Here is a 14,984-nt window from a genome sequence, read left to right on the forward strand (position 1 = left end):
GCCCCTCCTTCAATTTGGGGGAAGAGGACAGAGGTTATTGGTTTTGCAGATGGACATCTCAGCCCAGGTTCCAGTATAATCCAGGCCTTTAGGGTCACCAGCTTCACAGACATCTCTTACAGTGCACAGCTAGATCTTTAGGCCAATCAACAAAACATTAATCCTTGGCTCTCCTTTTCATTATTCTATCCCCAAATGTATTTTGTGGGGGAGCTTTAATCTCCATTTTACAGCTTCCTTGCCAGTGAAGAGGTGTGATCTACTTGAGGTACCAGCTTCAGGCCTACGCAATGCCAGCTAAACAGGCTCCAAATCTCAATGAGATTCTGGCTGAAAACAGAAGCTGCAATATCCTAAGTAAATATTTATTTATGAGGAACAAGGAGCCAGAAGGACAGTTGAACTTGGGCATCTTCTTGGCACAGATAAGAATGTACAATGAATCTAGAAAGTACAAGGTTTTATATTTTAAAAAAAGGACTGTTAAGGCTGTAATCCTCTGCACTGCTACCTGGCAGAAAGCCCCGTTGAACTCAATGGGACTTGCTTTTGAATAAACATTCACTGGAATGCACTATTTCACTCTCATTGTTTTCTAAAGCTACACACTGGCAGCAGGGAGCAGAAGAGGAGAAATTCCAGGGATCTCTCCATTCAACATTTGGGAACAGATTTCATTTTAGAAAAGATTACTCTTATTAAGTAGATTCTCATTTTATAGCCTGGTCTTTTTGCCCAGGTTCCCCCTCCCTCAAAACAACCCTAACTCCTACCTATCTTTATACCTATTCACACAACCATTTGTTCCTGGAAAGAAATCTACATAAGCCTCAATGGTTTGGCAGGAGCAGGAAACAAAAATGCAGGCAAATGAATGTAAAATATGCAACATCTTCTTTCATACATTCGAGGTGGTTTGTATTTGGGGAAATGTTTTTTTTTTTAAATGCAACCTTCTCTCCAAAGTGGAAAACGTATGTGAATTCCTGGCGCGACAGTCCCCTTCCTCATCCCAGATTTTTAAGGCAAAACTGTTGTATTAAAAGGGGGGGGGTCAAGAGAGGCTTACTTTTTAAAAAGACAAACGCAACAAGTAAAACTAACCAGAATAAGGTAAAATGCATTGTATAGAAGGGGGGGAAAGGGTTCAACTCACCTCCAAGGGTAAAAACAGGGGCGATCCCTATTAGCATGTGCAAAATTCCTAGTAAAAGCAGCCACAGCCCCACTTCTACTCTGTGGGGCAGCATGTTTGTGCAAAAATATTTTTAAAATAAAAAATAAAAATAAAACCAGGTTGCCAGCTAGTCCACGAAAGACGCACGGTTGCAGCTGCTGTTTCTTCTTCGTAGCTGCCCACCGTCCCCACCTCTTCTTCTTCACTCTCTCCTTCCGAGGGTCTTCAGTTCTTTCACCATCCACTGAAGCAGAACCGGGAGGGGGGGGCGACGGCCAGGAAAAAGCCCCTCTCCCTCCTCCTCTCTCCCTCCCAGCCCAGGAGATGAGAAAACCCAGCAGCGGCAAAGGCTGGGGAGGGGAGAGGAGGGGTTTCAGCCCTTCTTAAGCGAGAAAGAAAGATTGCATGCAGGGGGGGGGAGAAATTGAGGGGGGCGATTTTGAACGATCAGCAGCAGTCCGCTTCTTCTGCACTAGCTTAAAAACAAGCCAAGGTAATCGCAGCGAGCATCAAAAGGTTCCAAGAACGATGCATAGGGAAGAAAGAAGCCGGGGGAGGGGGACCAGGAGGGAAAGAAGAAAATTAAAAAGGGGGTACTTCTGGATTCCGAGAGAGGCGAAGACAAGCAGCTCCTCTTCCTTCCCAGCCTCTCCGAGTGATGGAGAGGGGAGGATGCACGGGGTTGATGCCGTTTTGCACCCCCCCGGGAACGCTCTCTGCACGACGCGTTCCTACGCCTCCCGCCACCACAGCCGGACGAAGGAAAAGCAACCCCCGCCTGCCGCACCAGTAGCCTCAGCCGCCTGATGGAGCTCGCGCCGCCTTCTGCCTGCCTGACGTCATAGGCTCCCAGGGAAAGGCAGGGGAGGGCGCTGCAAATGGGGGCTACGCGGCAGTGGGCTTAGGGCGCATGCGCTTTCTGATATGCCCTGGTGCTGAATCTTGGGGTAGAGGTGTTGCCGGGGGGAAGAAAGCGGGCAGGTCGTATTTTTTTTAAAAAATCCTCCGAAAGGAGGATTTCATCACTTTAGCGGGGAAGGGGGGGGTCGCGAAAATGGGATGCACGTGGATGCAGTGTACAGCCGGCGTAAAAAGAGTTCTGTGTACCTCAAAATCACACATACACATACACCAAAATAAATAAGATGCCTATTTCGGCGGGGAATGTCAAAGGGCGACGCGCGCCTTCTTCGTTTTTCGAAATACTGTAGCGTGGTGGGTTGTTGTTGTTGTTTTTTCTCACAGCTCCCCACCCACGCACCCACCCACCCTTTTCCCGCCGCCTAACCCAAACCCACGAAATGCTGAGCGGCGTCCTTAATGACAAGGACTGCCCCCTTCCTCTGGCACAAAGGGAATGCACGCCGGGGAAGCTGCTGGGCGGTGGGGGGGTGGGGAGCGTTCAATTGCCACAAACCTTGTGGAGGCAACCGCGCCCCCCCCCACCTCAAGTCTCATTCCGAAAACGCGCGCGCACGCACACACCTGCTTGCCTGCCTGTATTGGGAGCGTGTGTGGGGGGGGTGGAAACCTGCCGTGCTCATCGTGGCACACCTCTCCCCATTAGAGAATGGGATGTGCGCAGGCATGCAAGGCAGCCAGGTCCTTGTTGCAAGGGAAGACACCTATATGGCAGCACGAACGCGCGTGGGTTTTTTTTTTGTTTTTTGTTTTAGTCAGAGCGATGGATGCAGCCAACGCGGCTGAAGGGGTTTCCCCCTTAAAGATGTCAGAAAGGCAAAGCAGCCCTACAGCGCAAGGGGAAAGCTGCCGAGTGGGGGGGGGATGCCCGATTGCCAGCCCCTCAGCAAACAATAGAAACAATGCCCGGTAAACGCGGCCGTGACTCTGTCGCCTGCCGATGCCAGATGCTTTTGATAAGAGCGATTCCCTTTCCCAGCTTTCTTCCAACCTGGCGCCCTCAAAATCTCCCGGAATCCCCAGCCAACGTGAACAAAGGCACCAGATGACAAAAGGCAACCCTGCTTCCTAACTGATGCCCACATTGAAATCAATCGAAAGATGGCAGCTTGCTTTTCCGTAGAAGGGGAGCGCATTTCGGGCACCTCTAAGAGATCGTTTGAATGATTTCTGATAACATACAAATCTTTATTTTCCACATCGTGTAACTAGGGGAAGCTTTCAAGGCATCATCTCTGATAGATTTGATTAAATCGTGGTTTATTCACAGGAAGGCAGAAGTCTGAAACTGTTCTTTTCATTCCCAAATCCAAGAGCAATTAACACATGCAATGCTGCTTTTCTTTTTTAAATGGTCTTTTTGTTTCCCTGCTTTTAATCTTATCAACTGCCCCAATCCTGTGGAGTTCAGTAGCCACTAAATCACACAAATGAAATAAAACCCAAAGTTACTTAGCATTACCAAAATCAGTTAAGCATAACAAAAACAACTTATTTAAAGTTGTGCTCAGGATATTTCATCTCATCAGTTTGTTAATAATAATAGCTGTTTTATGTCACTGATTCAATCTATTCAAATTGCCCACATTGTGTGGCAATACTTGAAGTTTCTGAAATTCAAATTGAATTTTCCTTCAGTCTTATCTAAAACCTCAAGAACACCCCAGGAGGTCTTGCACATACAGGTCTTTCTGTGAACCAAGGCCCCCATCAGACAATTTTCTTCTCCATCAGTTAAGAGGCACTTCCTTATTCTTTGTATTCCTTGATATTTTAGTGCTGAGTTCAACATAGTAAAAATGCTATGTAGATAAATGCAGTTTGGTTCTGGAATCTTGCAATTACTATGAAATAGAATTGTTTTACTTTTCATTTCATTAACTTACTGGTATATTGGCTTTAAAAGTTTCCTGTAGCATAGCCTGATCTTGGGATAGATAGATAGATAGATAGATAGATAGATAGATAGATAGATAGATAGATAGATAGATAGATAGGTGACAGACAGACTGACTGACTGACTGACTGACTGACTGACTGACTGACTGACTGACTGACTGACTTTCTCCTTATTTCCCCTTAGTTACCAGGCACAAATATATATCCTGTACTTCCCAATTAGGATGTTGTTCTCAGTCTTGGTTATCAAATGTTATTGGACTTCAATCTTCTTAGACTGCTGACTGAATGAGCATAGTAGATGTAATTCAGAGAAGTTGGAAACCCATAGATCTACAAAGAGTCAGAGAATAAAGACCAAGTACTTCTCAAAATATGTATCAGATGCATTAGAGATCATGCATTAAGGTTTAATACTTCAGCATGTTTAAATCTAACAAATAAACATTTATCAATCAGACTGGGCATGCTGAAATTTTATGTCAAGCTCCAATATAAATATCAAGGAGATTTGTAGCCACTTAAGATGTACATCAGTGTCTATTATCATGAGCCAGATATTGCTATTCTTTTGAATGGGCACATTTGGAATTTTGAGACTAGGTCATACCCAAATGTACAAAATACTTATCAATAGTGGGCATGATCAGTCATAAAACTTACCAGAAAGAAACTAGGAAGTTGTTCCCCAGCCCCTCTCCTTTCAAGTTCTAATTGTGTGATGTGTGTGATATGTATTTATGCACTAAAAAATAATGTAGGAGAGACTTATGTCAACCTACGTAGCAGTAATAAGTTCAAAATATTTCCTAAAAACCTGGAAGCCACTAAAAGTTACACATAATGGGACCTTTTAGAAATTATAATGGAACTGATCCACATTGGCAAGATGTTGGTCAACCTAATTGGACCAATTCAGTATTTCTACAAAACATAAAAACTAATAAATGATTTTTACAATGGTTTCTCAGTTCACAAAGTCTTAAGCAGTCCAGATGTATATGCCGATCCAGTACAGTACAGTACTCCAAGTCAAGGGCAGATGACGGTCCCTTTTTTCCATATTTACATATGAATATAGAATAATTATTTTTTCTAATTTTTTGAGGTCTAGTTTCAATGTAATTTACTTGTCCAGCTAAAGAAAGCCTAGTTGGCTATATTGTTGTAATAGGGAAGGAAGTTATACTCATTGAAACCAAGAATATAATAAGTCAAAAAGAGAGAACTGTGAGGGTTCCCCCCCCCAGTATATATGCGATGTCATGGGGGTAATCTACTTATTCTTTATCAGGAAAACGATAGGGAATAAGCCAATGTGATGATAGCTTGGTTTGGAAATTGCTTGAACAAAGACAATTTGGAAAGATAATGCCTTTTTTAGAAATATCTAAAAGCCATACTGTCAGTCCTTTAGAGAAAAAAAGGTTTTTTAAAAAAACTTGTATTATCTATTTTTTTAAAAAAAAACCTCTTCAACTTTGATTTAGAAAGTGCTGCAAATCTGCTTTCCTTAAGAAAACTCTTTACTTTTCTATTGTTTGCTCTGTCTTTTTGGTTTTGTCTTCTGTATAGCTGTTTCAAAAGTCACACTTTCTCTAGATTTTCTCTTTTAAAATTATGCTATTTTTTTTTTCATTCAGGCAACTTTGATATGTCAAATGCATTGAACTTCTTTTTTAATATTGTGCTTGTTTCAGCTATCATTGCTACCACCATTTTCATTCCCACCTTAAATGTATCATAAGCTAGTTCCAGAAATACTAGCAAGTTATGTTCAGCTTATGGCTGAACTTCTTACATTTCTTTCCAATGCTGGAATTTTCTTTCTTTCTTTCTTTAAAAGAAAGCCAGGAGAAACCACAACGACTCCTCCAGAGCTGTGTGCTTCAGTAATCATATCCATGCTGGTATGCAGAGAATGGAGATCAGATAATTTCCTTTCAAAACTCTATGTACCTGAGGAAACTTTATTTCTTTACAGAACATCTTATATTTCCAGGGTCATAACCAAAGGTGGTGTTCCATGTTTCCATGACCACTTCTCTGTCAAAAACCTGGAAGAAACCATCATCTAATGTTGATTTTAGAGAGCTTGCCACAATATACAGGTCCCCAGAGAGTGAGGAAGGAAAAATAATAGGAAAATGTGAGATAGGTTTGCACACATGCAATAAGGAAATAAGCAATAGAAACAACACTTTTGCGTAATAGTGCAGCATGCAATTATTGAAAAATTGTATTTTTAATATTTAATATTTATCTTAAAAATAATGGAGCCATTACAGCTTTGTACAAGGCTCAGAAATGCCTAGCAATGTTGACCGATAATGGTGCTTTTGATGAATTTCAAAAGCACTGTATGAAAAGTCACTCAGAATTACTATACTTATTGTTTCCATATCTGTAGAATATCGACCCTTATTCATAATATCAATCTTTTTTTGTATGCTGCCTCAAGCAGGACAAAACATGATATACTAAAATGCTAATTCTCTGGTGATTACATTAGTGAATCATGAGAAGCAGGAAGTTAATATATTTAGTAATCTTAAGTTCAAATGGTTATATGAATCAGCCCTTTTACAACATCATTTACAATATCCCTAAAGAACATGGCTGGCTAAAGTGTTATATCTATATATGCAGATTACATTGCTCTAGAAGTGCATTATCATATGCACCTGGCAATCCTAAATTAGAAAGTGGCAAATAAATTAGCAAATTAGAGGACTAGTTAATTCAACATACATAAATGATGAATACATAAATCAAAACTGGGATAGGTAGAGTATGCAGATTATGTAATATAGTGAGCTTAACAACAACAACAAAAAGCAGCATTATTTAACCCACTTCTCATAGCTTATTTTTCTTACAAGTGTTTCCCATATTAACTCTGGCATCAACAACTTCTGTTGTTGACCTGCCTATTGAACTCAGGTTTACAGCAAAATTATCAACATTTCATGAGAATTGTCACATATTCATTTATCCCTTATTTTCCCATAGGGGATACGGTGGCTCAGTAGCTAAGATGCTGAACTTGTCGATCAGAAAGGTCGGCAGTTTGGCGGTTCAAATCCCTAGCGCCACATAAAGGAGTGAGCTCCCATTACTTGCCCCAGCTTCTCCCAACCTAGCAGTTCGAAAGCATGTAAAAAATGCAAGTAGAAAAATAGGGACCACCCTGGTGGGAAGGTAACAGCATTTCGTATACCTTCAGCGTTTAGTCATGCCAGCCACATGACCATGGAATTGTCATCAGATAGCGCTGGCTCTTCGGCTTAGAAACAGAGATGAGCACCGCCCCTTAGAGTCAGGAATGACTAGTACATATGAGGGGAACCTTTACTTTTACCTTATCTATACACAAAATTTACCTTATCACATACACAAAATTTCTAGGCAACTCCTGCAAGTATTTGAAAAGATCTACCCATGTTTGCATGGGCAAAGGTTGCAATGCCACTCTAGTTCTTAAGGTAAATGGTGAAAGAGGATACCATCTTATCCTTTGCCCATGATAGCAAAATATCTTGGGATAATTCTGGTGCTGTTCCCTGGATGTCCCAAGCTCAGTACACATGAAACGAATGTAAATTATATAATAAATAAAATAAATACCCTTGCAGTTATGGAGACAATGTCACTGCAGCGTAAAAATGAAATTCTGGACCAGGGAACGGGCCCCGAAAATAGGCAGATTGCAAGTAATAGGCAGGCCGATTAACTCTGAGATGCAAGCAGCGTCAAACGGTGATTATTTATCTGGGGATAACATGCCAGATGTTTGAAATGAAAGCCAAATGTTCATTCTAGGTATGCACTAGCACATCAATGGAGAAGAGGGAGAGGCACATGCTCAGGAATACCAATGGGGAGAGTGCAAATAGCTAATGACTTGGAAAGCTCTTGCTGTCTGAAAATATATTACACTGACTAGGAAGCCACAGCTGCCTTTCCCTTGCAGAGAGGAGTGGGATAATGCCAGGCAAGCTTCTCAGGATGAGAATGAACCTGACTGAAACACAATAGATTGTTTATCTTAAAAGCCTATCTACAAACAATAGGTGCCCCTACATTCAAGAATGATAAAGGCATCTTTTAGAAAGAACAGTTTTTTTGCCTTTTCCCTGCTAATCTGCCTATAATGGGCTGGTTTTATGCCTGTTCATGCTAGAACCAAGCTATTGATATTAATTAAATGATGTGGGAAGGAGGAGTATTTTTTCTTGTCCAATTTCTACACGCTGCCTGGACACGTCCCTGCAATTTTCTTGGCAAGATTTTTGGAAGTGGTTTACTACTGCCTCCTTCCTAGGCTGAGAGAAAGTGACCAGACCAGGATCTCCCAACTGGCTTTGTCTCAGGTGAGACTAGAACTCACAGCCTCTCAGTTTCTGGCCTGGTGCCTTAACTACTACACCAAACTGGCTCTCGAGTTTGAATAACTTGTATTAATTTTGATAGAAGACAATCATATTAATTTTTCATAGGAGATATTAATTTAAAGGGGCCTCCTTCAGGCAATATTCAAAGAGGAATCTAATGTTGTTTGTCCAGCCTTTGCAATCAAATTCCTTCTTCTTGACTTCCACTTTTCAACATTTCCCATCTTCAGCTTTAGCCCTGGAAAGTTGGAGCAGGGGGGAGGGGTGGTGGGGTGCTTCAAGATGTTAATTACCTCCTCCTTCTTCCATAAGCAGAAGTTATTTCCGCTAGTGCAAACGTATTATTAGAATCTGTTCCACTTCTGTTTGGCAGGGAAGGATGCCTTCCAGTCAACATTGGCTCCTGGTGACTGCCTGGACAAGTCTCTGCAGTTTGTTTGGCAAGATTTCAGAAGTGACTTGCCCTTACCTTCTTCCTAGGGCTGAAAGTGACTAGCCTAAGGTCACCCAGCTTCCTTTGTGCCTAAAATGGGATTAGAATACACAGTCTCCAGGTGTCAGCCTGGTGCCTAATTCATGTAAATAAATCTTGCCTACATAAGGCCTATCTCAGATATGGTTTTGAGTTTACATCATAGTATGATAGCTGATAAAACTTTAAGCCATTCAGTTTTAATTTTGTTTGTTGGAAAGATGCTGAAAGGAATAATCTCAAACACTATAGTCTTGATCCATGGTTAATAAGTTTTTCAGTATTTCAAAAATGGCAAATCTCAGAAAAAGACATCTTAACCAAGAAGCGTGGGCATTTCAATTCCAGTACATTTCTATTCCCTAATCTCAATCATGCATTTTGATGAGCAATTACCTTTCTGGCCGGTGAGAACACAAGTCAATGCTCTCTCTAACTGACCAACAGTAGAATATATCCCAAAATTATAAACCTTTCCTCACCCCCAACTCAGTCAAAATGGAAACCAGATATTTTAATTTACTTTTTTTCCTCCATGCCCCCTGCCCCCCCCACCCCCAATGCTTGTTTGCCTGGCTGCAGAAAAGGAAAGGAAAAGGAAAAAAATGAATGGTGCAGTGAGGGGGAACTGCTATGCTATCAATCCTCCATTCCTTTTTTTGCTTTGAAAAGATCATTTGTCAGAATGAACCAGAAGCTATGAAGTCAGGTGATGAAGAATTCCCATTTGTGGGAAAATATCCCATCTACCAACTACCAGTATGCAAACCTTCACTGTTTCAACTGAGACGACCGCATTTAGCAAAATTACATAAATGCTGCAGCTGAGTGATAAATAAGCTGCCAGTTACAGACGATTACATGAATAAGTACAGATTCAGAACCAGTCCTGGAGCAGTGGGTACAAAGGCCCTGTGAAGTGCTTTGAGGTGAATCATGCTATCCACAGTTGAAATTTAATTTATGTCATGTGGTTACTGCAGGGATGACTATACTTTTTTCAGTTTAGTAGAAAAATTCCCACATGGGAAAGATCTCTGAGGCTGAATTCTAATGATGGGTGTGTGCCGAAGAAAAATGAGCACGCCATATCTGCCTATAGAGACAGAAACCAGTCATTTGAAGGAAATACATGCACCCTATAGGAATGTCTATGTCCTTTGTGGCAGCCAACTAAAGTATGCAAAAAAGCTGCAGAATTAAATCCAGCAGAAATTAATTAAAATTGCTGATTGTGATCTTAACAGCACACCCTACTACTGCTACTACTACTCATGACAGAAGCAACATATCCAAACCTATACATGATTTTTGTTAAAGCTAAAATAGGAATTTAAACTTACTGCGAATTGCAGAAACTTACTGAATGTTATGATGATTGACTGTCAGTAGGGGAAGAGGAACTCTGAAGTTTTATTGTAACCGACTGGGACGCTATGAATGCATAGTAATTCCAGATGGTTGAAGAATAGTAGAGAACAAATTTCTGAAGGCCAGAGAGCTGCTCCCATAAGGACAAAAAGGGAGAAGCTGGAACACTTTTAAAAAGTACAAACCGCATTCTATCCATATGGAGATCAAAGACCAAAAATGTCAAAGGGTAAGGATGTGCCTGGACTGAATTCAAAGAATTGGTTGCCTAAATTAGATACGTGAACCAGAAGTCCTTGCCTTACTGGTTCACCTTGCTAAGATAAAAACATGCAGCCTCTATGAGGAGGGTATTACTAATCAATTTCACAGAATTGTTCTAAACATTCCAATGGGACAAAATGCAATGTTTATGAGCGCTCTAAAAACGGTAACTATTTTGCTATTTATAGGTGCTTTAAAGGGCTAGTGCTGCCTGCAAAACACTCTCAGTGATTTCTGCCTTATGCAACTTGACACCGGTTCTGTCTGTAAACACTTGAGTTTATTCCATTGCCCCAAGCAATCTATCAGCAGCACTAGCACCAAAGTCATAAAAGACCTAAGCAGAGCAGAAAAGCCAGTGTAAACTATGTGGCATGAAAAATGCCACTTCCTCCATTACTAACTGAGTTACTCCAAAGAAAGCCAATTGCTCACAAAGCCAAGTAGAGCTTCACAATTGATCCAATGAGATCCACCATGATCAAATGAGGAGGAGAAAAGCAAATATGGGCATAGTATTGTGCACAACTGCACACAGATAGAACAAGATAACTGTAGAATGCAGAATTAGGTTTACTGTTCTCATGAATTCACGGTCTTGTTATTCAGTTTTGTTTTTCATCCTTTTATACTAGAATGGAACCCTCATGAATTACAAGGACCATTGTAATGCAATGAGCTTGGGAATGAAAATGGTTATTTCCAGAATTTTGCAGAATAAAAACAAACATTTGGGGAATCTCAAATAAGCTATTAACATCCTTTTAGCTTTGTTAGAAGTCAGATGGTATAGTGGCTAGAAACTGGGAGACCTTGAGTTCTAGTCCTGCCTTAGTCACACAGCCTGCTGGGTGACCTTGGACCAGTCACTTTCTCTCAGCCCTAGGAAGAAGACAATGGCAAACCTCTTCTAAAAAAACCTTGCCAAGAAAATTGCAGGGACTTGTCCAAGCAGTCTCTAAGAATCAGACATGACTGAATGGAAGGAAGAAAAAAATTCTTTAGAGAAGATAAAAGACAATACAATCTTCCCAGTTTAACCAATTCACTGGTGAAGGAGGACTAGAAACATATATCAGGTTTTTAGGATTATTTAATTTAACACCGTGGACATCGCAATTAACCAGCCTATTCCAAATTTATGAGAATTTGGAAATTTATTCCAAGAAATAAATTTATTGCTTTCTTGACTGGGATGGCCACTGTAACCTCCAATTTAAAACTGAATAGTTTTTATTCTATTTAACATCATTCAAATATATTCACAAAAGGTAGAAAAAGAATCTTACAGTCTAAACTGCAGATATGAAAACACCCACATGCACTCAGAGGTCACAAGACTAGATTTAAAGAAAAACATTAAAAGGTATAGCTTTATTATCTCAGGAAAAGAATCTACAACAAAATAGTATAATTGCCATCATTAAGAATACTCTGAATATAACATGTCATAACTCTTGATCTTCTAAATTAGCACTTTTTTTTTAATCTTTACCTTTGACTTTGTAATCTGAGTTAAAGATTACTGTGGATGATATTTGTTCATTTTTTAAAATAAGAATGGGCCTTCCAAATTGACGTCACTTGTTTACCTTCCTAAGTAGGAAATAATGAACTCTATTAAATGTATGAAGACAAACCTTTAAATGGCGATGATATAACATTGACAGTGATTCTCATAAGGAGTCTACAGAGGATACTTCATGGAGTTGTTTATCCTATGTAATCTGGTTTCATACAAGGGCAACAAGCCTCAGGCAGTATTAGATTACTGACTGATATCTTAGATATACATTCAGAAAAATCAGCAATAGAGGTTTTGTTGAAAATGGAAGCATCTTTGATATGCTGCAGTTCAAATCTGTGGAACAATTTGGTCAAATATGGATTTCTTCTTCTTTTTTTTTTTTATTGAATCAAAATGTGGTATTCTCATCCCTTCAATCAGAGTGATCAGAAATGAAGTTTTCACCCATTTATCAAAATATGTTCTGGAATTTCTCTTTATCTCCTCTCTTATTTAATTTGGCACTGAAAAAATTGACCTTGTTTCAGTGAATCAAAGGACAGCATGGGAATAGATGTGGCTAGAGTTAAACAAACACTGCTATTATATGACATGATTTATTATGTTGGATTGACAATTAGGATTGACAATTAGGAATTGACAATTTGGATTGACAATTAGGAATACTCTATTGCAAGTTTATAAAATGGACATAGTACAGAAGCTTGGTACAAGTTTTTGATTAATTGGAGTAAATCTCATATACTCCCTATTGGTTTTAAAATATCTATAGAAATATGTAAAAATTGGTGTTTACTTTCCTTCCAATATCTTAAAATAATTGTTCCATCTGTGTTTCTTTACATGTGTAAACATTTCAAATATTAGACTAATAGTTATATAAAAGATGGTTAAAAATTCCCATGAGTTAATGAGAAAAGATGCATGTTGCAAAAATGAATATTACTTCAAGACAGATATATGTGCTTAGTGTGATTTCTACATCAGAACTTTTAAATTATTTTAAGCAGATTGATAAATTATTCATAATGTTTTTATGGGAAGACAAACCCCAAATTCCTTTTTATCTATCTAAGAATGGGGGCTCTAACTTTCCTAAATTTCAGGTTTATCACTGGTGGAGGCGCCTGCAATTGGGGGAGGGAAAAATGGTAGGTGCAACTGAGGTTAGAAGTTGCCATCTTTTCTTTTGTGCACACACAACTGGTATCAAAAATATATTTTAACTTGTTTATCTTTCAGAATTTAGACTACCAAGCTCAAAAAAAGGGAAGTTTTTAGGGTTAGGGTTAGGGTTGCATTAATCCGTTTGAGAAATGGCAGGTACTAAATTTCTCTTTCAGTCAAAATTCTATTGTAACTCCAGCATTAAAGTTTTCAATTTATGGTTGGAAAAAGAGGGACATAATCCTAATGTTCATTTTTATTTACATGTTAAGCTTCCATTTTGAGTTAATCCCAGTTTGAAATTGCCCCATCAATTATTTAAAACTCAGAAGTGAATTGAGATAAGATCAGTTAATTGTTAATTTTAAAAAATGGAACTCATCTGAGTTACTAGAAAAGAATGGAATTACAGCCGGTTAAACATATTTTGATTTCACAGATTTTAATCTGACATGCAAATTGGAGAAAACTGCAGTTGGGATGGTAATGCACGATGGAGCTCAGTCTGTAGGGAAGGGCATTCTAGCATTCTGCAGAGGGTTTACAGGTAAACATCAATGTGAAACTGATGGGAAGGAGCAAGGAGAATAATTTCAAATTGCCTTCAGCTTTGAACTTTATTGTCTACTGATGTCTATTGATGGCTGATTTATTTCAATGTGCCTATTGACACAGAACTAAACCATATTTGCACACCATTCAAAAGAGACAATAAAACTTCATCTGGGAGTTTTGGGAGTTATAATTCTACATGTGGAAGGCAGTGGCTTGTGAGAAGGTGCTTTCCTGTATGTTCTTTGCTTCTTGCACATTATTCATTTATTCTGGCGAGATCCTGATTTATGAAGCAGATGTGGCATAATTAAGGGAATGTGGAATGAAAGCTAAACTCCTTTACAAACATTTAATATCCCACTATCTAGTCCAGCACTGCCCGTTTCCACAGTCCAGATCCTCTTTTTCTATTTATTCACAAGTTATTCCAATTCTGCTAAGATATTAAGCAACTCTAATTAAAAGTTTCTTGTCGTTTTAAGTTCATTTTATTGTTCCATAATGAGAGAGTCTTGGGTACTGCTGATAACTAACTCATGGACAATAAATTATGCTTCAATCAAAGAAATTTATAAAATAATTTTGGGGATATTTCTTCATTTATTGATATTAATATCATTGATATCTCTGATATAATACCAATCAGAAAACTTTAATTATGTACGTTAACATTCTGATTACATACCATCAATTTGGTGTAAACTCATAGATAGATTTTCTCCAGGAAAAGCTGTCCCCCTAAACTGGTCCCTCAAATCTCCCAATAGTGTACCCATTATGACTGTAAGCAAATCTACCTACCTTGTTGCTAGTCTTTGCATAATGTACCCAAAATAAGATAAGTTGAGTGAGAACTCTGGATCATTTTATTATATGATCTGTTTGTTTGTTTTCTTGACTATGCTTGATATTATCAGAAGTCTTTTCCAACTCTAAAGGTCAATAGTGTTAATATGCTATCTATCCCTCTTCAAAATCCAGCTTTCACTTCCATAAAATATCACAGTGAAAATATTGCCTACATCAGGGGTGGGTTCTACTTACCTTTACTACCAGTTTGCATCATGCCCGCGCATGTGCAGATCGCTTCTGATGACATCTGGGTCAGTGGGCAGAGTCTCCCGCTGGTTTTGCTACTGGTTCTATAGAACCAGTCAGAACCAGGGGCAACCCACCACTGGCCTGCATGATTCTAATCTTTGTAAATATAGACAAGGCATCTGAATATCTTTTCCA

General features: G+C 39.3%; 1 protein-coding gene across 1 annotated transcript in view; it reads right to left on the bottom strand.

Annotated features, from left to right (window-relative positions):
- Positions 1-1,250, bottom strand: part of LRP1 (LDL receptor related protein 1) — a 331,544-nt gene extending 330,294 nt beyond the window's left edge. Inside the window, exon 1 of the mRNA XM_070938005.1 lies at positions 1,157-1,250. Coding sequence (XP_070794106.1) covers positions 1,157-1,250 — 94 coding nt within the window. The remainder of the gene's footprint in view (positions 1-1,156) is intronic.
- Between the last annotated feature and the right edge of the window lie 13,734 nt (positions 1,251-14,984).

Source organism: Pituophis catenifer, unplaced genomic scaffold (genome assembly GCF_029215685.1).
Source record: "Pituophis catenifer annectens isolate HBS135680 unplaced genomic scaffold, rPitCat1.0.hap2 SCAF_2, whole genome shotgun sequence".
Lineage (NCBI taxonomy): Eukaryota > Metazoa > Chordata > Lepidosauria > Squamata > Colubridae > Pituophis > Pituophis catenifer.